The sequence below is a fragment of the Rhinolophus sinicus genome, linkage group LG04, assembly GCF_036562045.2.
Source record: "Rhinolophus sinicus isolate RSC01 linkage group LG04, ASM3656204v1, whole genome shotgun sequence".
NCBI lineage: Eukaryota > Metazoa > Chordata > Mammalia > Chiroptera > Rhinolophidae > Rhinolophus > Rhinolophus sinicus.
Window position 1 is genome coordinate 24331635 of NC_133754.1, and position 27619 is coordinate 24359253.

At 38.0% G+C, this 27619-nt stretch overlaps 1 protein-coding gene across 2 annotated transcripts in view; it reads left to right on the forward strand.

Moving 5' to 3' along the window:
* The first annotated feature begins 146 nt into the window (after positions 1-146).
* PIBF1 (progesterone immunomodulatory binding factor 1) overlaps positions 147-27619 on the forward strand; it is a 179862-nt gene continuing 152389 nt past the window's right edge. Inside the window, exons 1-5 of one of the 2 annotated variants that reach the window (XM_019738177.2) lie at positions 147-384; positions 1990-2287; positions 12788-12888; positions 15432-15630; positions 17978-18097. In XM_019738177.2, the coding sequence (XP_019593736.2) occupies positions 2036-2287; positions 12788-12888; positions 15432-15630; positions 17978-18097 (672 nt within the window). In that variant the 5' untranslated portion in view covers positions 147-384; positions 1990-2035. The remainder of the gene's footprint in view (positions 385-1989; positions 2288-12787; positions 12889-15431; positions 15631-17977; positions 18098-27619) is intronic. The other variant, XM_019738176.2, reaches the window with a different exon arrangement.

Consider the following 27619-nt stretch of genomic DNA (forward strand, 5'->3'; position numbering starts at 1 on the left):
CGCCACTGACATTGGTTGGCTCTCTGAGGGCTGCGAGGATTGGGCGAAAGCTAGGAGCTCGGGGCGGATGGGCGGAGCCCGGAGTCATTTCCGCCCAAGAAGTGAGCGGGGCCCGTCTCTGGACTCCAGCTCCCAAGATGCATTGCTTCCCGCGCCGGGTCGGATGTGGGCTGAGTTCCGGCGCCGTGGGCGTCTATACGCTGCTGTTTCCACCGTCCCTCTTTGGGAGTAATTGTTGTCCTGGTTACGGGTCCTAACGGTCCCCGGCCTGAGATTTTTTTTTGTGTGACGGGCTGCAACCTGAGCTGCTGTCTGAAGACGCCTTCCGCTCCTTCAAGTGGCAGAAGTGGTGGCAGTGGCGGCTCGCCCAGCCTTCGACGTGGGGTAATTGAAGCTTTCGAGGTCGCTTTCCGCTATCCCTTCCTATCCCGCGTGGGGCAAGCAATTCTCCCACGCTGCCAAGTGTGGGTTTTCATTCTTCACCTCGCGTGTGTAGGCAGCCCCAGTCCCAGACCCTTTGTAATCCAGCTGATGTTGCGTGTCTTTGATTTCCTCTTCCCCTTCCCTTTTCTCTTTAAGAAGGAGGGAAGCCGATCCAACTAAAGTTCTTACGTTTCCCCTCCACACGCATCGTTTCGTTTGGAAAAACTGATATATGCAATACCGCAAAGCATTGTTCTAGCGTGTACTATTAAAACACAGGAGTTGCTAGAATTCTTGTGAAAGGAGAAGTGGTTTGACGTAGAATTCTTGATTTTTTCTCTTCTACTCTTGTTTCATTCTGCTATCTGCAAACCTATAAAACATGTTTGTATGTCACTGGTTACCTTTTTAAAAAATCTTCAGTGATGCCTCATCGCCTGTAGAATACATTTCGAACAGGTGTTGACTTACAAGGCCCTCCAGTCTTGATTATTAAGGTTGTATGTGTGTCTGTTTGGAGTTAAGGGGAGTCCCTACTCTGATACACAAAGCCTTGGCCCCAGCCTGACAACCACTGTCTTCTGCTGCTGTTTTATACTTTTGCCACCTCAGTACCAACCTTAACACTTGCACATCTTTCCCTTTTTACTATTCCTCTCCAAATCCTTCAAGATTCTAAGTTCTATCTCTGTATAACCTTCCCCTGACCAACTCAGAAGGAGTTTTTCTAATCTTGAACATGTACAGCTTGTATTAGGAGCATTCCTGGGTACCAGTGATTTAGAGCTTTATCCTTTATCTCGTACATTACTTTGTTTCCTCCAACTACCGTGTTTCCCTAAAAATAAGACTGGGTCTTGTATTAATTTGTGCTCCAAAAGACACACTAGGGCTTATGTTCAGGGGAACAGGGTCCCAGAGAGAGCAGTTTCCAGGCTCTCGGGCTCACGTGGAAAGGTGCTGGCTTGGGTAGTAGATGGCCATCGCTGTGGCTGGGTGGCCGTCAGCTGTAACCAGTTAGCCATTAGCCACTAATATAATTGCCATGGCTAGCTAGGGAGTTGGGTTGGTTGGCAGAGAAGCGGTCAGTAGGTTGTGGATTGTGCAGCTCCTGCTTCCTGTGTCTCCAACTCGGCCGCCAGCAAGAATATGGTGGTATGATTCCCCTATCTGTGGCTCTGTGGGTGTTCCTTTTTGGCCTCACCATATCCTGCGTTCTTAGGCAGGAAACGGGACCAGAGACCCCGCATGACATATGTCATCCTGTAAAATCATGCTAGGGCTTATTTTCCGGTTAGGTCTCATTTTCGGGGAAACACGGTAAGATTCCTGCCTACAGGAACTGGGTTTCTTAATTCATCCAAGAGCTTGAGTTCATTGAGTAGGATTTAATGAGTTTGATTTAATATGTTTGATCTGAGCAGTAATTTTCTAATCTGTCCTAGATTTGGGGTCCTCCAAATTGCCCAAAAATTACTTAGGGAATCCTCAGCATCTCTTTAATATACTTTGTTTTCCACAGAGAATATTTGAGTGCATTTAAATTAATTTTTTTTTAACCTACAGAAAATTGAAATAGAATTGGAGAAGAAAACTGAACCATAATAATATAATGTCTCGAAAAATTGCCTCGGCATCAAAAACAATAAATGTCTCTAGCTCTCTAGAATCTGAAGATATTAGTTTAGAAACAACAGTTCCTACAGATGACATTTCCTCATCAGAAGAACGAGATGGTAAAATCAAAATCACCAGGCAGCTAATTGAACGGAAAGAATTACTTCATAATATTCAGTTACTGAAAATAGAGCTATCCCAGAAAAATATGATGATCGACAATTTGAAAGTAGAGTACCTTACAAAGGTAAGAGCAGTTGCAAATTTTGTTACCTATATACTTTATTGTCTTCAAGATGCAGATAAATAAGAATTGCACTTTTGTTTTTATATATGTAATTTGAACTTGAAGTGATACATTTATCATCACTTCAAGATGACCGCTTTTAGAAGGTGCTGTGAATAATATTTCTGTGTATCAAAAAGTACTGAAAGAAGGGGTGCTTCTGTAGGTTTAATTTTTTAAATCTATCATGCGTGAGGTATATTAGGTGTTTTTTCCTAGCCAAGTTGTTTTCTGTTTCTTTGAGAACTAACCCTGATGTGACTAGTTTGGTTGGGAGAATCAAGATCATAATTTAATTATATTATTGAATCTGTATAGTCCTCTGCCTTGGAGATTTGGTTTCATTGGAATCTCTATTTGATAGTGATTATATTTGTCTTTCAATTTGATATTACTGTGTCATAGTACCAAGTATAAATTCTGTTACCATAATCTTTAATAAGTTTGTCAACTAAGAAGGGATTTCCTACTCCTTGTTTTTCTGCTTTGTGGTTATTTACCATTACAGTATATGTTATGTAAGACCTGGTAAAGTTGTCACTAGCTCTAAGAAATTTATAGTGATTTCAGAAAGAAAAAAGACACTTCTTAACTCTTACTATCTCTAACTTGAGAAAATCTTTTCTTTCCAATAGCAGAACCTCCACCTTTGCTCTTCATCCCACATCTTCCTATCCCGTCATCCCATTTTGTTGTTTCAGTACGCCTTCTCTTGCCAAGTCAGTATACAATTTTAGTCCTTCACTGTGCACACTAATGTACTTCAATATCTTGCCTATGTCTCTAGGAAAATAGCCTCCTAAACCCCAAAGTCTTGATGAAGTAAAGAAATCGTTTAGGCAATTTTATTTTAATATTAATAACTAACACTTATTGAATGCTTATCTTGTGCCAGTCACTGTTCCAGGAGCTTTCCACATGTTCTCTCATTTAAGCCTCATAACTCTCTGAGATACAGGTGTTTTGGAGGGGGGGGGGTCTTACGTGACCAATGATATCAAATGAATCAAAAGAATAAGTTAGAGTAGTGCCCGATATTTAGTAAGCACACAGTGTTAGTGATTGTTGCTGTTATCAACTAAAGTGATCTCCTCATTTTTTTTCACCCCCTTTATTTTCTGTGCCTTACGTATGTTCATAAGACTGCCTGACTCTGTTGCTTTGGTATTTGTCTCTCTTAGTAGGTGTGATGTCCATGCAGACCAGGGACTTTTCTGTATTCACTGTTGTATCTCCAGTACTTAGAACAGTTCCTGGCACATAGTAAGTGCTCAGCTATTTCTTAAATGAGGGAATGAACCCCATTTTACTTGTGATGAAACAGAGCCACAAGTGGTTAATAGCATGTGGAGACTATTCAGATGGAAGTGATGGAACCACGTAGGATTCAAATCAAGTGTAATTAAATAAAGCCCATATTCTACCCAAGAGAATCTCCTAACACTTCCATTAGGCTCTCTACACAGTCGCCTCCCCACACTAGGTTCCTTGGTATTTTATGGAGTAAATCCAGTGGTTTCCCATCGCTATTCCTTTCCTTGTAATTCTTTCACTCCTCACATGGACTCCCCACAGTGCTGCTGGCCTATATGTCTCTGCCACAGAATCTCCTTTAATGCTAAACTCATTGAAGACGTTGAGATAGTCCCCCATTCATTAAGCCACCCAGTCAGTCAAAACTATTTTATCAAGTGCCACATCCAGGCTATGTTTGGCCACTTTTTTATTATTTGTTTCCAGCTTTCATTGTGCTGGGTTGTACATAAATGGCTTCTCTCCTTTTTAAATTATAAGCTTTATGTTAAAGAAATAAGAGGCTCTCTGGTGTAATAGATCAGAGCTACAGTTCTAGATACACACAGTTTGGGTTTGAATTTCAGCCCTACTAGTTACCTTGGGCAAATTCCTTAACTTTTTTATTCCCTCATTTCCTGTGAAATAAGAATAATAGTATTTACTTCATAGAAATAAGTTGTTGGGAGGATTAAATTACACACATGAGCTCATAGATGCCTGGTATGTGATAAATAACAGTAGTGGTTGCCCTAATTCAGTACTATGCTATTACTTTTGTACTTGTGGTGCTTAGTACAGTTCTTTTTGTTGTTCTCTACTTGGACTGCAAATGTAGAAGACTGAATTACTCGTATTCCCGAGTTTATGACACATAATCATCGTCGGTCCTTGCAAGGTTACTTTATTTTGTATATTTATTCCTTTTAGTCCCATAGCTCATTTCCAGTCCTCCTCTCTGTGCAGGTATTTTATTTTTTAACCTTTTTTTAACACTTATTTTTGGAAGTGAGTATCTTATTTTTTCCTTTACATGAATGTAGATTGCATGTTTTGTTCTAGATTTCATCTCTTTTATAGTTGTTTTCCTTTTCTACTCAGCGCTGGCTTTAAAATCGTTCGTATTACCCTGTGTATATCTACTGCTTTGCTTCCAACTTCTACGTAATCCTTCATGTGCATCTACCAATCTATACATCCATTTCCACAGTGATCGGCTCCACGATTGCTCCAACTTCTTGCCACACATGTAGCACTGGCCTTCTGCAGACATTTCTCTAACATACATACTCAGGAGGAAAACTGTCTCATAGGGTGTATATACTTAATTTAACTAAGTGTACTGCCAAATTGCTCTCCAGAATAGCTGCCCTACTCTATGTTCTCGTGTTTTTTTGTCTATGGTGTGAGCACTAGGGTTGTACTGCTTTGTTTGAGACCCCTTGGAGGTAAGATGTTCTCTGACAAATATAGGAAGAAATATTATTATGTTAGAAGAATTAGTCTTCCATAATTCATTGGTTCCAAGGCACCTCGATTGTAAGACGGACCATTTCGTGTTTTGCCATAAAAACTGCCAAGTTAAATTGTTATGTGTTATAGATTATAAAATGCATTCCACTTACAGAGATGTAAAATGTGAGAAGGTGTGAGTCTGGGATTGATGAGAGAACAGTATTTTAGCTCTTCACTCATTCTCCAGAGCATACCAGTGCATTGAGCATTGGGGATACAAAGATGAAAATCTCACATGCTAGCATCACAAAAACTAGATTTCCCTTACTAAACTACACCTCCAGGAAAGTCACAGGAAAGGTAGATTTTTCCTGTATATAAAACTGTTCTTGCTATTAACATTTAAATGACCTAATTTTAAGTTACTGAGCTTCCTGTTCTTGGAATTGTTCGAGTAGTTCTGAACGGTCAAGTATCATGAATATTATAGGTATTTCTGCTATGAAAAAAGATTAACCTGCTATCCAGTGTGTCAGGGATCAAATTCAAGTGTTAGACCAGAGAGTTGGAAAATAGTGGCTGCCTTGTAACAGAAATGTGGAAACTGTAGCCGAAGCAGAATAAAGGTTTTGTTTCTCGGATATACCAGGAATCTGAAAATACATAATTTAGACCTGGTATGGTTGGTTACTCCTTAGTATCATTAGGAACCCAGGCTCCGTTTTAACCCTCTGCACAGCTGTTTTTACCATGTGCTTTTCACCTCAGAATCACAAATAGCTGATGTGCCTCCAGTATGTCTGTTATGGGCAGAAATAAGGAGAAGGGTAATTGGAAAGTGGGGCATATGCCAAATGAGTCAGTCCCCTTTAAAGACTTTCTCGGGGGCAGCTGGTTAGCTCAGTTGGTTAGAGCCCAGTGCTCTTAACAACAAGATTGCTTGTTCAATCCCCACATGGGCCACTGTGAGCTGCACCCTCCACAACTAGATTGAAACAACTACTTGACTTGGAGCTGATGGGTCCTGGAAAAACACACTTAAAATAAAAGTTAAAAAAAAAAAGAAAGAAAGACTTTCTCAGAAGCTCAAGCTAGTGATCACAAATGACTAGAAGTATGTAGCATGACAACCCTTCACTGCAAGGGGTAGGAAGCTGGGAAACTTACGTTTTTAGCTGGACACATTGTTGTCACTAGTAAAAATCAGAGTTACGTTATAAAGAAGGGAAGACTTGAGTTTGGGCAGACAAGTAACAGTGTTTTCCTACTCATGGGGTGGGGACCTTTTTAAGTTAAGAAATAGGTGAATCTCTTTAACGTCTTTCTACTCCAGTATGGCAGCAATGCCATGTTTTATGTTTTTTGCAGTTTATTACTAATGTTTCAGTGTTGCAATTTATTACTAATGTTTAATGTTACAATTTACTATAGTTTTTTTTTTCTTTTGAAGGGAACAGGACTTTATTGGGGACTTTTTCCACGTCAAGTTGTTGTCCTTTCAATGTTAGTTGTGGAGGGCACAGCTCAGCTCCAGGTGCAGTTACTGTTGTTTAGTTGCAGAGGGCGCAGCCCACCATCTCTTGTGGCAGTCGAACTAGCAACCTTGTGGTTCAGAGGATGCGCTCCAACCTACTGGGCCATCTGGGAGCTCAGCGGCAGCTCAGCTCAAGGTGCCGTGTTCAATCTTAGTTGCAGGGGGCAGAGCCCACCATCCCTTGCGGGACTCAAGGAGTCGGAAATGGCAACCTTGTGGTTGAGAGCCCGCGCTCCAACCAACTGAGCCATTTGGCACTGGCCCAGGTGGTAATCCAACCAGCAGCCTTCGGCATTAGGAGCACGGAGCTCCAACCGCCCAAGCCACTGGGCCGGCCCTACTATAGTTTATTGCTATGAATGTCTTGACCTATGTTGATTTGATTCCATGTCTAAAAGCAGGAACAAATAGGTTCAAGGAAACTTTAAAAATATCACTAAGGTTAAAAACTGCCACTTCCCATTCAGCTGCTTGCTAGAACTTAGATGTATAACTGCTTAGGCCAAACTTCCTGACACTAGAGAATTATTAGCTTTCCACTTTAACCCATCTACTATTGTCTAAATCCCCTTCCTTACTCCACTTATTTAATCCTTTCCTCTTCACTCTTCTTACTCGTCAGTTTTTAAATGCCTAGAGCTCTTTGTTTATCTTCATCAGAGATCTGTGGGTTCCGTATTGCTTGGGAAATGAAAGAGGGCATCTTCCCAGCCTGATTGTCTTTGAGTTAAGGGACTTAATTTAGAAGTCAGTTGAAATTGTAAAAGTTGTAACCCTGAAAAAAGAAGTTTCTGTCCTTGGGGTAACAGTATTCTTGGTTTGCAAACTAATAATTATGAGGAATGTGGTTATCATTTGTTGAGTTAAGACATTTATTGAGACATGTTGCTGGGAATATAGCAATGAATATCACAAAATCTTCTTATTTATGGAGATGACATTCAAGTGAGAGACCTGATCAAAAAACATATAACAAGGTGTCTTTGAGGTCATGTGACATAGCATCACTTAATAATGGCTACGTTAGATAAGGAGTCAGCAAACTTTTTATGTAAAGGGCCAAAGAGTAAATATTTTATGGCTTGCAGGCCACATATAGTCTACCATATATTTTTCCTTTAAAAAAAAAAACCCTTTACAAATTTAAAACACATTCTTAGCTTGTGGACTGTACAGAAACAAGACGTGGGCTGGATTTTGGACATCACCATTGTTTATCCCTTGCTTTAGATTATGTCGTCAGAGAAACTGTTGGCAGGTTTCAGGCAATTGGAGTTACATTTCCTGATTTTTGTATTCAAAATAGCACTGAAGTAATAAACTAAGGGCAGATAAGGTAGAAGAAGACAGTTATTAGGCTGTTGCCTGATGCAAGACTCCTACAGTTTTGTCTTCATTAACTGGAGCCGTTTATTGATGTATCAAAGGCTGGGAGAAAACTGATCTGGGAGGCAAAATGTAAGTTGTGTACTGAACATGCTAAGCTTCTGATTTCTGTTAGACTCTCAAATGGAATTGTCAGAGTTTAGGGGAGAGTTCATGACTAGATTGTGTCTGTGTACTCATGCACATGCTGGTGTCTTACATGCACCAGCATATAGATGGCACTTAAACTCATGAAATTAGATGACATTACCTAGGCAGAGCAGAGGGCCCCAAATGCAGCAAAGGAACCTGAGAAGCTTGAGCATGTGCACTGAGTTAGGAGGAAAACCAAAGAGGAGTATCATGGGAGCCAAAAGAAGATGAGCGGTCAGCTCTGTGAAATTATGCTGTCGCGTAATGCGTATGCAGAGGTAACTATTGGACGGCACATCATAGAGGTGATTTATAACTTTGACAAGAACAGTTTTACGGGAATAATATGGGACCAAAACCATATTGAAGTTTTGCTCTGATGGTGAGCAGAGAAATGGTACTACCGCAGAGGGAGTGATGTAGCCAAGGGAGTGTTGTTTTTTTAGTCGGAGATAGAACACGTTTGGTTAATGGTAAGAATGATCCAGTAGAGAGGAAATTTGGTGATGCAAGATACTAAAGGATTGGCTGTTAAATTAATCTATTTTAAAGGGTGAACAAGAATTGCCTGGGTGGTTGGAGAGAATAAATAATTATTTAAATAGACTAAGAGCAAAACGCAAGTTCATAGAGGCTTAAGAGAGAGTACGGCATATTTGGGGAATGGCAAGCACTTATTTTGGCTGTTTCCTTTTAAGCTAGTAACGAGAAGTGGATGGCAAGGGCCAGATAGAGAATGGCTAGTATATTATGCCATGAAGTTTGGAATTTATTGTGAAGACAGGATCCACTGAAGGATTTAGAACTGGGGAAATAGATTTTTCTTAGCGTGTGGGTGTGTGTATGTGTGTATTATTAGTTTCAGGCATAATAGCATTTTTAAAAAGTAAAATGAAGCTGGGTTTGGAACTTTACAAACTGGAGTCAGGGGAACCATAGAGGAAACCATTATAATAACCCAGGTGGTTATTATAATAAGAGTCTGACTGAAGACTTGCCAGTGCATCCTAAAGAGGATGGTACAATTTTGACAGCTATTTATGAAGTAAACTCAAAAAAATTGGTATTTGATCAGAATAAGCAGTGAGACAGAACTAGATATATCAAACACGGCTCAGTTTTTTTCTTTGAAGACTAAGGAGATGCAAGAAATATAAGATTAGGTAAGGTTGACGACTAGTTTCATTTTTGATATTTGTACTAAACTGTAATATGAGTAGTAGTCAGATATATGGATCTAAAGCACAAATGCAGAGTCTGGCCTAGAAATAATTTCCTGGGTGAAACACCAACGTAAAATCCCAGTTGTCAGAAGAAATGGACAATTTTCTAGAAGCATACAACCTTCCAAGGCTAACTCAAGAAGAAACGGAAAACCTGAATAGACTGATTACCACCAGGGAAACTGAATCAGTAATCAACAAGCTCCCAACAAACAAAAGCCCTGGACCAGAAGGCTTTACAGGTGAATTTTACAAAACATTAAAAAAAGAATTATCACCTATTCTCCTCAAACTATTCCAAAATATCCAGAAGGAGAGAAGTCTCCCAAACCTTTTTACAAGACCACCATCACCCTGATCCCAAAATCAGACAAACACATTACAAAAAAAAAGAAAACTATAGGCCGATGTGCCTAAAGAACATAGATGCAAAAACCCTCAACAAAATATTAACGAACAGAATTCAGCAATACATTAAAAAGATCGTACACCATGATCAAGTGGGATTCATTCCTGATATGCAAGGGTAGTTCAACATCCGCAAATGAATTAATGTGATACATCACATTAACAAAATGAAAAATAAAAATCATATGCTCATATCAATAGATGCAGAAAAAGCATTTGACAAAATCCAGCAGCCATTTATGATAAAAACTCTTAAAGTGGGACTAGAGGGACCATATCTCAACATAATAAAGGCCATATATGATAAACCCACAGCTAACATCATAATGGGAAAAGCTAAAACCTTTCCCCTTAAGATCAGGAACAAGGCAAGGTTGCCCACTTTCTCCACTTCTATTCATCATAGTGCTGGAAGTTGTAGCCACAGCAGTCAGACAAAAAAAAATAAAAGTCATCCAAATTGTTAAGGAGGAAGTAAAATTGCAGAAGACATGATACTATACAGAGAGAACCCTAAAGACTCCACCAAAAACTATTAGAACTGATTCATGAATTTAGTAAAGTAGCAGGATACAAAATGAATATTCAGAAATCAGTTGCAATTTATATACCAATAATAAAATATCAGAAGGAGAAGTTAAGAAAACAGTCCCATTTACAATTGCTTCAAAGACTATAAAATACCTAGGAATAAATTTAACCAAAGAAGTAAAAGATCTGTACTCAGAAAACGATAAGACACTGAAGAGAGAAATTAAAGAAGATACAAATAGATGGAAACACATACCATGCTCATGGATAGGGAGAATTAATATCGTTAAAATGTCCATACTGCCATAAGGCAATATACAATTCAACACAATTCCTATCAAACTACCAAAGACATTTTTCACAGAAGTAGAACATATAATCCTAAAATTTATATGGAACCATGAAAGATCCCAGATAGCCTCGGCAATCTTGAGAAATAAGAACAAAGTGGGAGGTATAATGATACCTGACATCAAATTATACTACAAGGCTACAGTAATCAAAACAACATGGTACTGGCATAAAAACAGACATGTAGATCAATGGGACAGAATAGAGAGCCCAGAAATAAATACATGCCTATATGATCATTTAATCTACGACAATGGAAGCAAGAATTTACAGTGGGGTAAAGACAATCTATTCAATAAATGGTGCTGGGAAACCTGGACAGACACATGCAAAAAAATGAAGCTGGACCATCTCCTTACACCATATACAAGAATAAATTAAAAATGGATTAAAGACTTAAATGTAAGATCTAAAACTATAAAACTCCTAGAAGATATAGGAAGAAAGTTTACAGACATTACCCAGAGTAAGATTTTTACTAATATATCCCCTTGGGCAAGGGAAGTAAGATAAAAAAGAAACATGTGGGATTACATCAAACTAAAAAGCTTTTTCACAGCAAAGAAAAACCATCAATAAGACAAAAAGGGACCTACTGAATGGGAGAAGATATTTGCCAATGATATATCCGATAAGGGGTTAATATCCAAAATTTATTAAAAACTCAACTCCAAAAAAACAAACAACCCAATTGAAAAATGGGCGGAGGACATGAAGAGACATTTTTCTAAAGAGAACATACAGATGACAGACATATGAAAAAATGCTCAACCTCACTAATCATTAGAGAAATGCAAATAAAAACCATAATGAGATACCACCTCACCCCAGTCAAAATGGCTATCATCAATAAATCAACAAACAAGTGCTGGCCAGGATGTGGAGAAAAGGGAACCCTTGTGCACTGTTGGTGGATTTGCAGATTAGTGCACCCACTATGGAAAACAGTATGGAGGTATCTAAAAACACTGAAAATGGAACTACCTTATGACCCAGCAGTTCCACTCCAAGGTATCTATCCGGGGAAATCCAAAAACCTAATTCAAAAAAAATTATGCTCCTCTATGTTTATTGCATCACTATACACAATAGCCAAGACATGGAAACAACTGAAATGCCTATCAGTAGACAACTGGATTAAGGAACTGTGGTACATTTATACAATGGAGTATTACGCAGCCATAAAGAAGAATGAAATCTTACCATTTGCAACAATATGGATGGACCTAGAGAACATTATGCTAAGTGAAATAAGTCAGACAGAGAAAGACACATACCATATCATCTCACTTATATCTGGAATCTAAAGAAAAGAATAAATGAATGAACTAATGAGAAACAGTCTCAGAGACATAGAGGAAAAACTGTGTTGCTAGATGGGAGGGGCGGGTGAATTAGAAAGCACAATCGGTAACTACAAGATTGCTATGGGAGTACGAAGGTCAGTTTGGGGAATGTAATCAATACTGTTGTAAAGATTTTGTAGGGTATGCGGTGGACACTTGTCTCATTAGGTAGACCACCTCAGGGATGATGTAGATGCCTGATCACTGCACTGTACACCTGAAGCTGAAGCTGAACAATAATGAATGTCAACTACAATTTTGTGTGTGTGTGTGTATATATGTGCATGTGTGTATATATATATATATATATCTATATATCTATATGTATATATAGATATATAGATATATATATATACATGTACATATATATATTTACAAGAAGCGGAGTACAACATTAGGAATAGAGACTGTAGAAATGTAATGGCTTCATGCGATGTCAGAGGGATAGTAGGGGGGAGAGGGATTATCACTCTGTGAGGGATATAAATGATAAATGTCTAACTATTACATTGTTTTGTACACCTGAAACTAATTTAAAAAAAAATCCCAGTTGTCAGTGGGCTTCTCACTGAGTGTGGGTTAAAGGAAAAAAATAATCTAGGTGACAGCATGGCAGAAAAGACATTCACGAGGCAGCAGTTTCAAACCACACTTTAAAAACCATTTTAAAGCAGACTTTGTAGTTTGTGGACAAAACCATTGCAAAAAAACCTGTATCTATTTTTAGCCTGTTTCTTTTAAGTGCATTTTAATAATAAATTTGAAAATTGACTGCATAATTTACCTTTTCCTCTTTATTGAGATTGAAGAATTGGAAGAGAAACTTAATGATGCACTTCACCAGAAGCAGCTGCTGACACTGAGATTAGACAGCCAATTAACTTTTCAGCAGAAGGATGCCAGGTAAGTTTTTAAAAAGCAACAATACTTATTTAATAGTTAAAAGTAATATCATTACTTTTCACTCACGTGAGTATAAGCCAAAGTAGAGAAATTTTAAACCAAAGATGGTAACAGTTTTTACATTAAAAAAAAAAGTAGGTTACTTGATACAGTACACGAAGTATAAAAAGTCAAAGTTCAACATTCATTCAACAAACATTGCCAGTGGAAGACAATGGGAGCTCTCTAAACTGACCACCACTTAACCTACTGTCTGGATTAACCTTTTTTTTATTTGCTCTGAAAAACATACCGATTGATTTTTCATGGCCTGTTGAAATCGCCTAGCGTAAAGTATCTTCTATTTGCCTGTATAGTTTCTCCAGCTCAGCTGTGGTGCTTATCACGAGTCCATTGTGTTTACTCTCAAATATGCCTATTCCAGATATACTTATTATACTTATAGAACTTAATTAAAATTATATAAACAGATGAGTATGAAAAAGATGTGTCATTTTTATGAAAATTATAGTGAATTCCTTGGAAAGAGTCAATGAAAAGGAGTGACTAAAAAAATCATCAAATTAAGTGTAAGCATGACAGACTTAGAGATTGGGGGCAAAAATAAATATATCTATAAGATTTCTCCTAAGATTTCTTCTCAAGTCTGTTTTAAGGTCTTTTGACGTTGTAAAGAAATTTAACTTGGAAATTATGAACAGTGATTTACACACACACACACACACACACACACACACACACAAATACCTCCATATTTAAACAAATCTAGACCTTATGTAAAAAATTTGGCAGATGAGTGTTTCTGTATTTTAATAAGTGGTAAATGTGTGAAGTAAGGTATCTTTTCCCTTTATAAGATTTCACTGTTTAGCTGAAATTAAAATTACCTGACCAAATTATCAGCCGCTATCACAGTACATCAGTGGGCTCTCAAGCTTCAGCATGCATCAGAACCACGTGCAAGGCTTGGTCGAAAAGATTTTTGGGTTCCACTTCCAGGTTCTGACTTGGGTTGGGGTCCTGAGAATTTGCATTTGTGCCAAGTTCCCAGGTGCTGCTGGTTGGTGTTACTGCTGGTTTGGGGACAACACTGAGAACCACTGCATTCGGTAACAGGGCTGCTGTTCTCATTCTTCAGACATTTATCACATTGAGTGATGCTGAGGCCAGTTAGGAGTCTATTGTGATAATCCTCATCATAGCTGACGGGGGTGAAAAGTAGTTGGATTCTGAATATATTGAAGGTAAAAATGATAGTATGTCCTAATGGATTAGATGTGGGGTTTAAGAGAAAAAGAGGAGCCAAGGATTGTGCTATTTGTGACCTGAATAAATTAAAGGATGGAGTTGCTATCAGCTATGAGAAAAACCACAGTGGAACAGGTTTGCAGTGAAGAGCAGAAGTTCATTTTGTACATGTTAAGTTAGAGTTGTCTGATTAGAAATCCATGTAGAGGTACATGAAAAGTCTGGTCTAGAGATAGAAATCCGGGAGTCATTTGGATATAGACCGTATTTAAGTCATGAGGCTGGATTAATTCCCTACAGGAGTGAGTATAGAGAGGAGAGGACCAGGTACTCCAGCATTAAGACAAACCAGAAACGAAGACTGAGAAAGTACCATCAGTAAAATAGGAGAAAAATAAGACAGTATGGTTTCTTGGGAGCCAGGCAAAGAAAAGTGTATAACTAAGGAGAGATCAGTTATGTCAATTGTTATTAGGGATGAAAAGAGCTGAGAATTTATTATTAGCAATATGGATGTCATTGGTGACCTTGAGTTTTCAGTGAGGGGAGGGGAGGTGAAAGCCTGATTGGCATGAGTTTAAGAGGAAAACTATTGGAGATAGTGAGTGTAGACAACTTTTGAGAAGTTTTGCTCCCTGGGGGAAGTGAAATGGAGTCAAAAGTTGTGTGTTTTGTTTGTTCATTTAAGATAGGAGAAATAACATCGTGTTTGATGTTGCTGGGAGTGATGTAGTAGGGAGGGGAAAAATCAGATGGTCCCTTCCTACTCAAAATCTTTGGGTACGCAGCTGACAATAACAGTGTCTACCACATGTATTCTTTGAGAATGATAATTATGTGCAGATTACTGTTTTCATTACCTCATTGTTTGAATGAACACCTTCTGGTGATTCAATATTGCTATCTTAAAGAGGTACACCTTGACGTATCTGGACAAAGAGGAATGATAATTACTTTAATAAGTAGGGTCCAAAACAGATGTATAAGCCTGAAACCTTAGGCAGAAGAAATGTGTAATTATATAATTTGAATTTTTGAAATTATTCTTTAAAAATATTCTCTATTTAATAATTTACATGGCTGCATATTTAGTAATTAGTGTAGAATTGTCATTTCATGTTTAACTGGTTAAGTAAAGAAGCATTTTTAGCTACAGCCAAATATACTATTTGAGCTTCCCATTTTTAATTTTTTTTTCTAATTTTCTAATTTTATGTTACTACAAAAAGGTGACTTTGAGAAAATTAACTCTTGAGAACTTTTTTAAGCTTGCCGCAAATTCTCTCCTAACATAGAAAATATCAAGAACTAATGAAACAAGAAATGGAAACTATTTTATTGAGACAGAAACAACTAGAAGAGACAAATCGTCAACTAAGAGAGAAAGCTGGAGATATTCATCGAAATCTGCATGACTTTGAGTTGACAGAAGAGCAATATATGAAACTCAAAGGTTTTCCTGAAGATCAGCTTTCTATTCCTGAATATGTATCTGTAAGTGTCTTGTGTCAGTTTTTTAAAAACGACATGCATTTTCAGACTAAAATTTGCTATTTTTGTTGTAGCCATAGCTTCTGAAGTTCCCAATTATGTTATGGCCCTAATCTGAAGATGGTGAATGGTGTGCAGATCATCAAATTTTAAAGGGTCCTGACCGTTGACCTCCAAAGTCAAGCAATAAATAGCGCTGTAAAGTTAATGGCTGCATAGTCTATAGAAATGAATTACTTTATTATGAACTGGTGGTTTATAACATTCTTAACATGAAAAATTATAGAGATAAACAACAAGTAAGTGATTGCTGGGGGTTAGGGTTAGTAGAGGAGAGGGATGTTGGTGTGATTATAAAGGGGGTCAAATGAGGGAAAGCTTTGTGGATCTAGTTCAGGATCTTGCCTGCAATGTTGGTTACACAAATCTACACGAAAGATTGATCTATGGCAATAATCTCAGATTTTTTGGTGTCAGCAGCTCTTTATACTCCCAAAATTACTGAGGACCCGAAGAGCTTTTGTTTATATGGGCTATATCTGTTAATATTTACCATATTAGAAATTAAAACAGACTTTTTTTTAATTAAAGAAAACTGAGACGTTTTTAGAACACAATAATGTTTAAGGACATTTTCCTTTAGCCTTGACGACAATGAGATCACACGTCATGTAGCTATCGGGCAACAGGCGTAAGAGAAATGAGAGCAAAACAGGCAAAACACTACTAGGAAAAGAGTTTTGATCTTGTGAATTCCCTGAAAAGGTCTCAGAGTGGTGGGGTGGGGAGCCAAGCGTCCCCAGACCACACAATGAGAACTGCTGGTTTATGATATATAGATGTCATTTCTCCTTAAGAGGTTTGAATTTTTTCATCTGTGAAGGGGTTAATAATAATAATAATAGCGCCTTTCTTTCTATTGAGGTAATTATGAAGATTAACTGTGATTATGTACGTAAAATGCTTAGCTCGGTCCTAAACATAATAAATATTACCTACTCTTTTGCTGGAGTGGTGATTACTATTCTTGGTTCTCATTTGGATAAGGTTTCCAGATGACTTCATCTGGAAACCTTATCCAAATGAGAACTAATGTACTGTTATTTTTTTGTCCAGCTTTTTATTTAAATAGCTTAAATTTAATTTTTCTGCCCAACATTGACCTTCCAAAACAAATTAAGTGCTGTCCTTGAGGCTTTATCAGTAATAGATATAAAGTATCCCATTAGTGTCAGTTATGCATATTTTTGCTCTCTGGTTTATTAGTATTCCTTGTCATATTGTGTGTTTTCACAGGCAGTGAAATCTACTATTTATACACAGATTTATTGTGTTGAGGACTAACCTTAGGACTTACCTCCTAAGAAACACTTTTGCAACACAGCAATTTATTAAGGTGTTTCAGATGGTATACTACACAATAAATAGTCCCTAATGGCCCTCTCCTAATTTACTCGTGACTTCTTAGTTTTACTAGGTTAGGGCAGGCAAAGTTCCCTAAGAGAATTAGGATTTGGAAGAGCGGTCTGAACCGAATGGAAGTAGTGATGTGAAAGATGCCTCCTGCTTCATCCTGATTGTACCTTACAGTGCAGTGGTATCAGTCTGTAGAGCTTCACCAAGAGCCTCAGATATAGGCTTATCCTATATTTAGGCTTTGGAGATAGAGCAATGTACAAAGCAGACACAAATACTTGCCCTCATGGAGCTTACTTACATGCTAGTGGAGCAACAAAAACAATAAAGTAAAATATGTAGAATGTTTGTCATAAATGCTATGGAGAAAAGAGTGAAGAATAGGGTCTGCCACCAGGTGGGAATGCTATTTTAAATCATGTTGGGGGATTCAGGGACGGCGTTACTGACAGGGTGACATTTGATCAGAGACCTGAAGGGAGTGAAAGCATGAGCCATGCATTTATATGTGGGAAGAGCTTTTCTATCAGAGGAAGTAGCAAAAGCAAAACTCTTGAACACTTGAAGTGTTTAGGAAATAACAAGCATAGTGTAGAGTGAGCAGTGGTAGGACATGACAAGTAAGTAGTACATGGAATATTGACAGAAGAGAGGAAGGAAAGACTGCCAGGTAGGAAGTTATAGGTAATCCGGGCCTTGAGGGAACTGAACTGAACATTATTAAGTATTAGTGGTCAGGTAAATTAACGATTGTCTTGTTTTAGTTTTGTACAAATGAAAGAAAACTTTATTGTACAGGCATGCAATCTGAAACGCCTTAAAACTTTCATTATCTTAAACTTTCCTTTTATTACCAATAATCGAGAGTACTATAAATTAGCAAATTTAAATTATAATTTGGGTTTTAAGACTGCTTATTTAATTTTTTTTTAAGGTTCGGTTCTATGAACTAGTGGAGCCATTAAGAAAGGAAATCTCTGAACTACAAGTGAAAAAGAATAACCTATCAGAAGAATTAAGTGAAAACAAAGGCCAACTGAAACAACTGACAGAGGTTTGTATGATTTTGATCACTGGTGGCAAGAGGTGCCAAGTTTTTCTATAGGGCGTTCCTCAGGATCTGTAATAGGAATATAAAAGTCAATGATAGAAACGCAGGAGTAGGGGATGCTAACTGCTGTGATTCTTCATAAGTGGTGGGAAGGAGATTAAATTGGAAATAGTCATCCTAAAGATTGACAAATCCGTGAGACTGATTTGTAATCCATGGTTGAGCAGTTTGCTGTGACTCATTCTCAGTTCTTCACTACAGATTAGCTTTGTGATGCGAAAAGAGCTACTGTCCATTTCTCAGTCACTTTGCCTCTACAGCAGCACAGGTAGCTCTCCTAACACCTGTTCCGAGCATGCGCACTGATCCTGGCATCAGCCCCAGGGGTGTGCACGGCACCGTGCTAGGTGCTGGCAGGAGTGAACACAAAAGAGAGAGTGTCTGCCCTTCTAGAGTTCAAATTCTACTAGCCTAGAGTTAGAACCTGAGATGATATCTTGACACTCACATTTTCTATGTGACCTTGAACAAGTCATTTAATGTTTTCTGCTCACATGGAAAATATAATACTATTTGTTCATTCATTTCATTGAATTGTCCATGTTTCTGTTTCAAGGTAAAAATGTGATTTTTAGGAAAGTTGCGTATAAATATTTTGTGTTCTATGTCAAGGGCAGGTTTTACCCAAGATCGATTATTTAGAAATAAATAATTACAATTTAATTTATATTTCAGTGCTATAATTTGCTGCACTATTAGTGCTGAACAGAATCTCCTTTTATCGTTAATATAGAGCCACTTACAGGCAAAATAAAGACTCGGCTGCCTTCCTCTCATAGGAGAGATGAAGTCCTCAGGAGCAATTCCAGAGAGGCAGATGTGCCGATGTGAACACTGCCACACGGTTCTGTGTACTGTGGGGTTTTTTCCTCTGCTAACCTGGCACATGGTGCAGGTACTGTTTTGCACATTTAGAAACATACCTGTTAATTTTTTAAAAATTTGCATGTATAGTCAAAATAAAGGACAAAGTTAAAAGGCCTCAGTTTGGCTAGCTAATTTTGCAGCCTTGGGCAAACCGTTTGATCTCTATTGTTTCTGTAAAATGCCCTGGATGGTGGTGGTAGTAGCACTACAGAGTTTATTGGGGACAGGCAGTTCGACAAGTTTTCAGACTTTGTTCTGTAACACCTCATGGGACTGCAGCATCCCTCAAGGACTTGTCTTTTATGAGGGCTTGGGCATGTTCTATCCTTGTTTATATCAGATCCCCTCTTTTTTAATCCCTTTAACATTCAGGGATTCTAAGAGTGGGTTCTCTTGAGCAAAGGATTCCTGGGGCCAGAAAAAGGAAAAAATTTGCAACACTAGAATATAGTTAGTGTGTGATACATTTTCTCTCTGTGGTAAAACCAGTGTCTGCTCTGAAGGGTCATTGATGGCCTTGTGTCCCAGCTTTCAGTTAGTTTGTTTCAGCTCCGCTGACATTTAGAATTTTATTGATAGGACAAAAAAGGTAATTAACACATGGAGTTCCCTAGTGTTTCTAATGCACAAGTAACTCTTGAACTTAGAAACAGTTTTGTTTGTGAACCTGTGCTAGTCAGGGTTCCCCAGAGAAACAACCAACAGGATATATATACCGGGGGTGCCAAAAAACTGTATACACATGACTTGTATTCATCTTTTGTTATCAGTATATATTGAATTTTACAATTTTAATAGAATTTATCCTTTCTTAAAATGTGTATACATTTTTTGGTACCCTGTGTGTGTGTGTGTGTGTGTGTGTGTGTATGTATGAGAGAGAGAAAGATTTTAGGGAGTTAGCTCACATGATTGTGGAGGCTTGCAAATCCAGAATCTGATGGGGCAGGCTGGCAATTCAGAAAAGAGTTGCAGTTTCAATCCAAAAACAGTCTGCTGACACAATTCCTTCTTGCTCAGGGGAGGTCAGTGTTTATTCTAGTAAGACCTTCAGCTGATTGGAATAGGCCCACCCTATTATGGAGGGTAATCTGCTTTACTCAGTCTTGTGATTTAAATGTTAATCTCATCTCAAGCGTACCTCACAGAAACAGCTGCAATAATGTTTGACCAAATGTTTGGGTACCTTTGCCCAGCCAAGTTAACACATAAAATTAACCATCACAGACTCCGTGCATGTGCGAATTTGTTTCTTAAAGGTTTATAATCTCTTAGCTGGTAATATAATCCTCTGTCTTAAACCTTTTCCTAAATTTAATAATATAAACAGAATTGAATCATAGTTAGGAAAAAAGAAGTAAGCAATAACTTACTTTTTAATAAAAGGTCTTCGAAATTCAGAGAATATGATTTAGATACAATAGAATTACTTTTATATTAAAGCCACCCTTAAAGTTTGGTTCTTGTGCTCTGTCAAGGGCCTAATACAGGTCAACTTGCCCAGCACTGAATATTTTAAAATTAAAAGTCAAACCACTGAAGACTTTTATAAGGATATCGTGAACAATAAATATTAATATTTAATATTAAAAAATTTTTTGCTTAGCTGTATAATTAGGAGGTTTAATTGTTTAAATGGTTTGTTAAATTATTTTCTGCACTAACATTTGGAGAATTCAAAGATATTAGTTTGGAGTTCCACTGCTGCAACTGGACAATGGCTTGATGGTCCTGGATAAAAAACTTAGTCTTCTCTATTCCCCTCACACCCAAATCTTACAACTTCTCCGTCTGGGATGATATAGGGATGATAATATATAACACCTGCCTCACATGCTCATTATTATGAGAATGAAAATCATTCATTAAATATTTCTCGTACATCTATGTGGCAAGCATTGGTCTAGGTGATTGGAAATACCTCAGTGAACAAAACAGTGATCTCTGGCCTCATGGAGTTTATATTTTAAAAAGTGCGGGAAACAAACAGTAAACACTATAAATAAATAAATCACATAGTATGATAGAAGGTGATAACTGCAAAGGAAAAAAAAACAAAACTAGACCAGGATAATCAATAGTACTGCATGGAGAGCAGGGAAGAGAGCACATTCACAACTGCATGGGTCCCTGGTCAGCCTCACAGAGGTTAGATGTTCATACAGATTTAGAGCTGAGGGAGACAACTAAGTTCTCAAGTAAGATTCCAGGCAGAGAACAGCCAATGCAAAGGAAAGAGGATGCCTTCGTGTTTGTGGAACAATGAGGAAGCCAGTGTGACTGGGATGTGGAAGGAAGAATAGTTGGAGATAAATTAGAGAAGTCATGGGCCTGTTGAGGACATTGTAAGAACTTGGGTTTAAACCTAAGTGAAAGGAAGTATTACAGTATCCTGGAAAGAGCTGTGACATTATCCAACGTTAGTAAAAGGACCATTGTGGCTGGTACATAGTAGACCTTCAAAGAATATTAAAGAACTTTCTTAATGTCCCAGATAATTGCGTTTTGAAAAGACTATAGAGCTATAAGGTGGAAGCAGAGAGACTCGTGAGGCTATTGTAGTAATCTGGACAAGAGTTGCTAGTGCTTCAGATCGGGGTGGTAGCAGTGCAAGTGGTGCAGACTGGTTGGATGTATTTTAAAAGTAGAGACCGTAGGATCTTTGATGAATTAGATTAAGGGTGTGAAAGAAAGATAGGAGTCAAACTAACTCCAGGATAGTTGGACTAAAGTAACTGAAATTATGAATTTGCATTTGGCTGAAATGGGTAGGTTATGGGCGAGGCAGATTTAGGGTCAAAAGAGAGTTCAGGTTTTAGATACGTTGAGTTCTACTCAAAATGTATACTCTGCCTTTTGGGCAGCAGCTCAAATTTCAGTTAAGTTTTTTTCACCTTAGTAGGCCTGATTGGGTCTTCCCTATACACATGTGTTGTTTAGAGATCAGCCAGAGATTTGGCAGAGGTTATTCACAGAACTCAGTTCTCTTTCTCTTGCTGTCTCTGGAATTCCCTTCTCTCTCTCTCTCTCTCTCTCTCTCTCTCTCTCTCTCTCTCTTTTCTTTCTTTTGGTGTTCCAATAACACTTTATTTACAAAAACAGGTAGTGGGTTAGTCTTGTTATAAGCTAACATATTTAGCTACAACTAATTTTTTAAAAGATTTTATTAACATATAACTAACATACAATATTATATTAGTTTCAGGTATACACCATAGTTATTCAGCATTTATATCTCTACAGAAGTGATCGCCATAAGTCCAGCAACCATCTGACACAGTACCACGTTATCACACTGTTTTTTACTATATTCCCTATGCTATACATGCCCCTGGCTAGTCTAGGACTCACCTGGCACTGCACAGTTATTACCATATTATTGACTACATTCCCTATGCTTTACTTTACATCCCCATGACTATTTTCTAACTGCCAATTTGTACTCTTAATGCCTTCAGCTTCTTCACTCTGACCCCAATCCCCTTCCATCTATCACCCCAATAAATCTAGTACTCATCTGACACTATACATACCGTGTTTCTCCGAAAATAAGACCTAGCCAAACAATCAGCTCTAATGCGTCTTTTGGAGCAAAAATTAATATAAGACCCGGAGTTATGTTATGTGTTATGTTATGTTATGTTATGTTATGTTATGTTATGTTATGTTATGTTATGTTATGTTATGTTGTGTTATATAAGACCTGGTCTTACATTATAGTAAAATAAGACTGGGTCTTATATTAATTTTTGCTCCAAAAGACTCATTAGAGCTGATTGTCTGGCTAGGTCTTATTTTCGGGGAAACACGGTAGTTATTACAATATTAGTCATTGTAGTCCTTATGCTATACCCTACATCCCCATAACTACTTTTTAACAACCAATTTGTACTACTATTATTTTTTTTTTAATTAAAGTTTGTTGGGGTGACAGTGGTTAGTAAAGTTACATAGATTGCAAGGGTATAATTCTGTAATACATAATCTATATATCACATTGTGTGTTCACTACCCAGAGTCAGTTCTCCTTCCATCACCATGTATTTGATCCCCTTTTTCCTCTTCTACCACTTCCCTCCCCTTTTACTCTCTGGTAACCACTAAATTATTGTGTCTGAGTTTTTGTTTCTTTATTTGTTTGTCTTGTTCCTTTCTTGCTTTCAGTTTTATATCCCACATATCAATGAAATCATATGGTTCTTGACTTTTTCTGTCTGACTTATTTCACTTAGCGTAATAATCTTAAGATCCATCCATGTTGTCTCAAATGGCACTATTTCATCTTTTATCACGGCAGAATAGTATTCCATTGTGTATATATACCACATAATCTTTATCCAGTCATCTATCAAAAGACACTTTGGGGTTCTTTCCATGTCTTGGCCACCGTAAATAAAGCTGCAATGAACATTGGGCACATACATCTTTATGGATAAATGTTTTCAGATGTTTTGGGTAGATACCCAGGAGAGACATTGCTGGGTCATATGTTAATTCTATTCTTAATTTTTTGAGGATCCTCCACACTGCCTTCCATAGCGGCTGCACCAGTCTGCATTCCCACCAACAGTGTATGAGGGTTCCTTTTTCTCCACAGCCTCTCCAACACTTGTTACTATTTGTCTTGTTGATGATAGCCATTCTAACTGGGGTGAGGTGATATCTCATTGTGGTTTTTATTTGCATTTCTCTAATGATTAGTGATGTTGAGCATCTTTTCACATGTCTATTGGCCATCTGTATGTGCTCTTTAGAGAAATGTCTTCAGGTAGTCTGCCCATTTTTCAATTGGATTGTTTGTTTTTTTGTTATTGAGTTGTATGAGTTCCTTGTATATTTTGGATGTTAGCCCCTTATTGGAGGCATTGTTTGCAATTATCTTCTCCCATTCGGTTGGTTGCCTCTTTATTTTGTCGATGGTTTCTTTTGCTGTGCAGAGTCTTTTTAGCTTGATATAGTCCCATTTAATTATTTTAGCTTTTACTTCCCTTGCCTTTGCAGTCAAATTCATAAAATCTTCTTTGAACCCAAGGTCCGTAAGTTTGGTACCTATGTTTTCTTCTATGCAGTTTGTTTCAGGTCTTATGTTTAGGTCTTTGATCCATTTTAAGTTAATTTTGGTACATGGTGACAGATAGCAGTCCAGTTTCATTCTTTTGCATGTGGCTTTCCCATTCTCTCAGCACCATTTACTGAAGATGCTTTCTGTTCTCCATTGTATGTTTTTTGCTTCTTTGTTGAAAATTGTCCATATTTATGTGGATTTGTTTCTGGGTTTTCAGTTCTATTCTATTGGTCTGTGTGTCTGTGTTTCTGCCAATACCATACTGTTTTGATTATTGTTGCCCAGTAGTACAAACTGAAATCCAGAGTGTGATACCTCCAGCATTGTTCTTTTTTCTTAGGCTTGCTTTGGCTATTCGGGTTGTTTTGGCTTTTTTGTTGTTCCATACAGATCTGATGATTTTTTTTGTTCTATTTCTTTAAAAAATGCCATTGGGATTTTGTATCCTAAACAAAATTGTAGCAAATCGTATACAACAATGCATTAGAAAGATCATACATCGTGACCAAGTGGGGTTCAACCGAGGGGCACAACATACACAAATCAATCAATGTGATATACCACATAAAAAAAATAAAGGACAAAAATCATATGATTATATCAATAGATGCAGAAAAGGCATTTGTCAAAATACAACATCCATTTATGATGAAAACTCTTAATAAAATGGATATAGAAAGAAAATACCTTAATATAATAAAGGCCATATATGAGAAACCCTCAGCTAATATCATAATTAACTGTGAAAAATTGAAGCCCTTTGTTCTACATTCACGAATAAGACAGGGCTGTCCCCTATCACCACTGCTTTTCAACATAGTATTGAAAGTCCTAGCCAATGCAATCAGGCAAAAGGAAGAAATAAAAGGCATCCAAATTGGGAATGATGAAGTAAAATTGTCACTTTTTGCAGATGACATGATGCTATGTATAGAAAACCCTAAAGGCTCCACCAAAAAGCTATTAGAAACAATAAACAAATACAGTAAAGTTGCTGGCTACAAAATCTATGTACAAAAATCCATTGCATTCCTATATACTAACAATGAAATCTCAGAAAAAGAAATGAAAAAAAAATTCCTTTTTCAATTGCAACAAAAAGAATAAAATACCTAGGAATAAACTTAACCAAGGATGTAAAAGTCCTATATGCTGAAAACTACAAGACATTTTTGAAAGAAATTGAAGAAGACACAAAGAAATGGAAAGACATTCGGTGTTCATGGATTGGAAGAATTAACATAGTTAAAATGGTCATATTACCCAAAGCAATATACAGATTTAATGCAATCCCATCAATTTGTACTTCTTAATCCCTTCTCCTTTTTCACCAACCCCTAACCCCCCTCCCATCTGGTAACCATCAAAATGCTCTCTGTATCTATGAGTTTGTTTCAGTTTTGTTTGTTTATTTTGTTATTTAGATTCCACATAAAAGTGAAATCACACGCATCTGTCTTTCTTTCTCTGACATGCCCTACTCAGCACAATACCCTCCAGGTCCATCCTTGTCACTGCAGATGGCAAGAACCTGTTCCCTTCCATGGCCGAGCAATATTCCATTGTATATATGTACCACCTCCTCTTTATCCATTCATCCATCGATGGACACCCAAGCTGACTCCACAGCATGGCCATTGTAAACAATGCTACAGTGAACATATGATTGAACATGTCCCCATGAAGTAGTGTTTTGGGTTTCTTCAGATAAATACCGAGAAGTGGGATTACTGGATCTTTCTTTGTCTCTGTTATAGCCCTTGTTTTAAAGTCTATTTTGTCTGGTGTAAGTACTGCTACCCCAGTCTTTTCTTTCTTTTTTTCCCATGAAAAATCTTTTTCCCATCCCTTTACTTTCAGTCTGTGTGTGTCTTTCAATTTGAAGTGAGTCTCTTGTAGGCAACGTATGTAAGGGCCTTGTTTTCTTATCCATTCAGCCACCTTATGTCTTTTGATTGGCGCATTTAATCCATTACATTGAAAGTAATTGTTGAAAGATATGTAGTTTTTGCCATTTTATTCATATTTTTTCTTTTTCTTTTTTTTTTCATCTTAACGAAGTCCCTCTAGGATTCCTTGTAATTCTGGTTTGGTGGTGATGAACTCCTTTAGCTTTTTCTTGTCTGGGAAGTTCTTTATCTGTCCTTCAATTCTAAATGATAGCTTTGCTGGGTAGAGTAATGTTGGTATTATGTCCTTGCTTTCATCACTTTGCATATTTCCTGCCAATCCCTTCTGGTCTGCAATGTTTCTGTTGAGAAGTCAGCTGATAGTCTTATGGGAGCTCCCTTGTGGGTAACTAGGTGTTTTTCCCTTGCTGTTTTTAAGATTCCTTCTTTGTCTTTAACCTTTGGCGTTTTAATTCTGATATTTCTTGGTGTTGGCCTCTTTGGGTTCATCTTCTTTGGGACTCTTATGTGCTTCCTGGGCTTTTATATTTACTTCCTTCACCAGGTTAGGGAAGTTTTCCATCATTATTTCTTCGAATAGGTTTTCAATTCCTTACTCTCTCTCTCCTCCTTCTGGTATCCCTATGATGTGAATGTTGGTATGCTAGATGTTGTCCCAGAGGCCCCTTAAATTATTATTATTTTTTTGGATTTCTTTTCTTTTTGCTGTTCTGATTCGGTGTTTTCTGCTACCTTATCTTATAAATTGCTAGTTCAATCTTCTTAATCTAATCTGTAATGTATTCATTTCAGTTATTATATCTTTATATCTGACAGGTTCTTTTTTATGTTTTCTGTCTCCATTTTTATGTTTCCTATCTCTTTGTTGGAGTTCCCACTGAGATCAGTGAGCATCCTTTAACCAGTATTTTGAACTCTGCATCTGGTAGATTGCTTGTCCCCATTTTGTTTAGTTCTTTTTTTCTTTTTTTTTTTTTTGGAGCTTTGTTTTGTTCTTTTATTTGGGACATGTTTCTTTGTTTCCCATTTTGGCTGCTTCCCTGTGTTTTTTTTCTACGTATTAGGTAGAGCTGCTATGTCTCCTGGTCTTAGTAGAGTGGCCTTACGTAGTATGTGTGCTGTGGGGCTCACTGGTGTAGTCTTTCTGGTCACCTGAGCCAGGTGCACCAGGTGTGTTCCTTGTGTGTGCCCTCTTGTTGTAGTTGAGCCTTGGTTGCTGTTTGCATGACTATGGGAAGGATTGACCCTTGGGCTGATTGGTTGTGAAAAATGGCTGTGACTACAGTGGAGGAGCTGTTGTGCAGCCTTGATCCTATGGAGCAGGATCCGCTTTAGCAGGGTGCTGGTGTCCCGCCCCCCCCCCTGCAGTGTGCTCTTTGGGCATGTTGTCCCTGGAAGTGGACAGGTGATGCTCCGACATGCCAGCCCTAGGGCCTCCTGGGAAGGGCCCCACCCCAGACCAAGTTCAGCCACAGCCTGTGCCCTGCGCAGGGCCGCCTGGGATGAGCCACAAAGCAACCCACAGATGGCCACCACCCACTCTGGGCTTGGAAGTGCTTTAAGAGGCCAAGCTGTGAGCTGAGGTTGGCTGTCGTTAGTGCCAGGCTTTGGGATGCGTAGCCA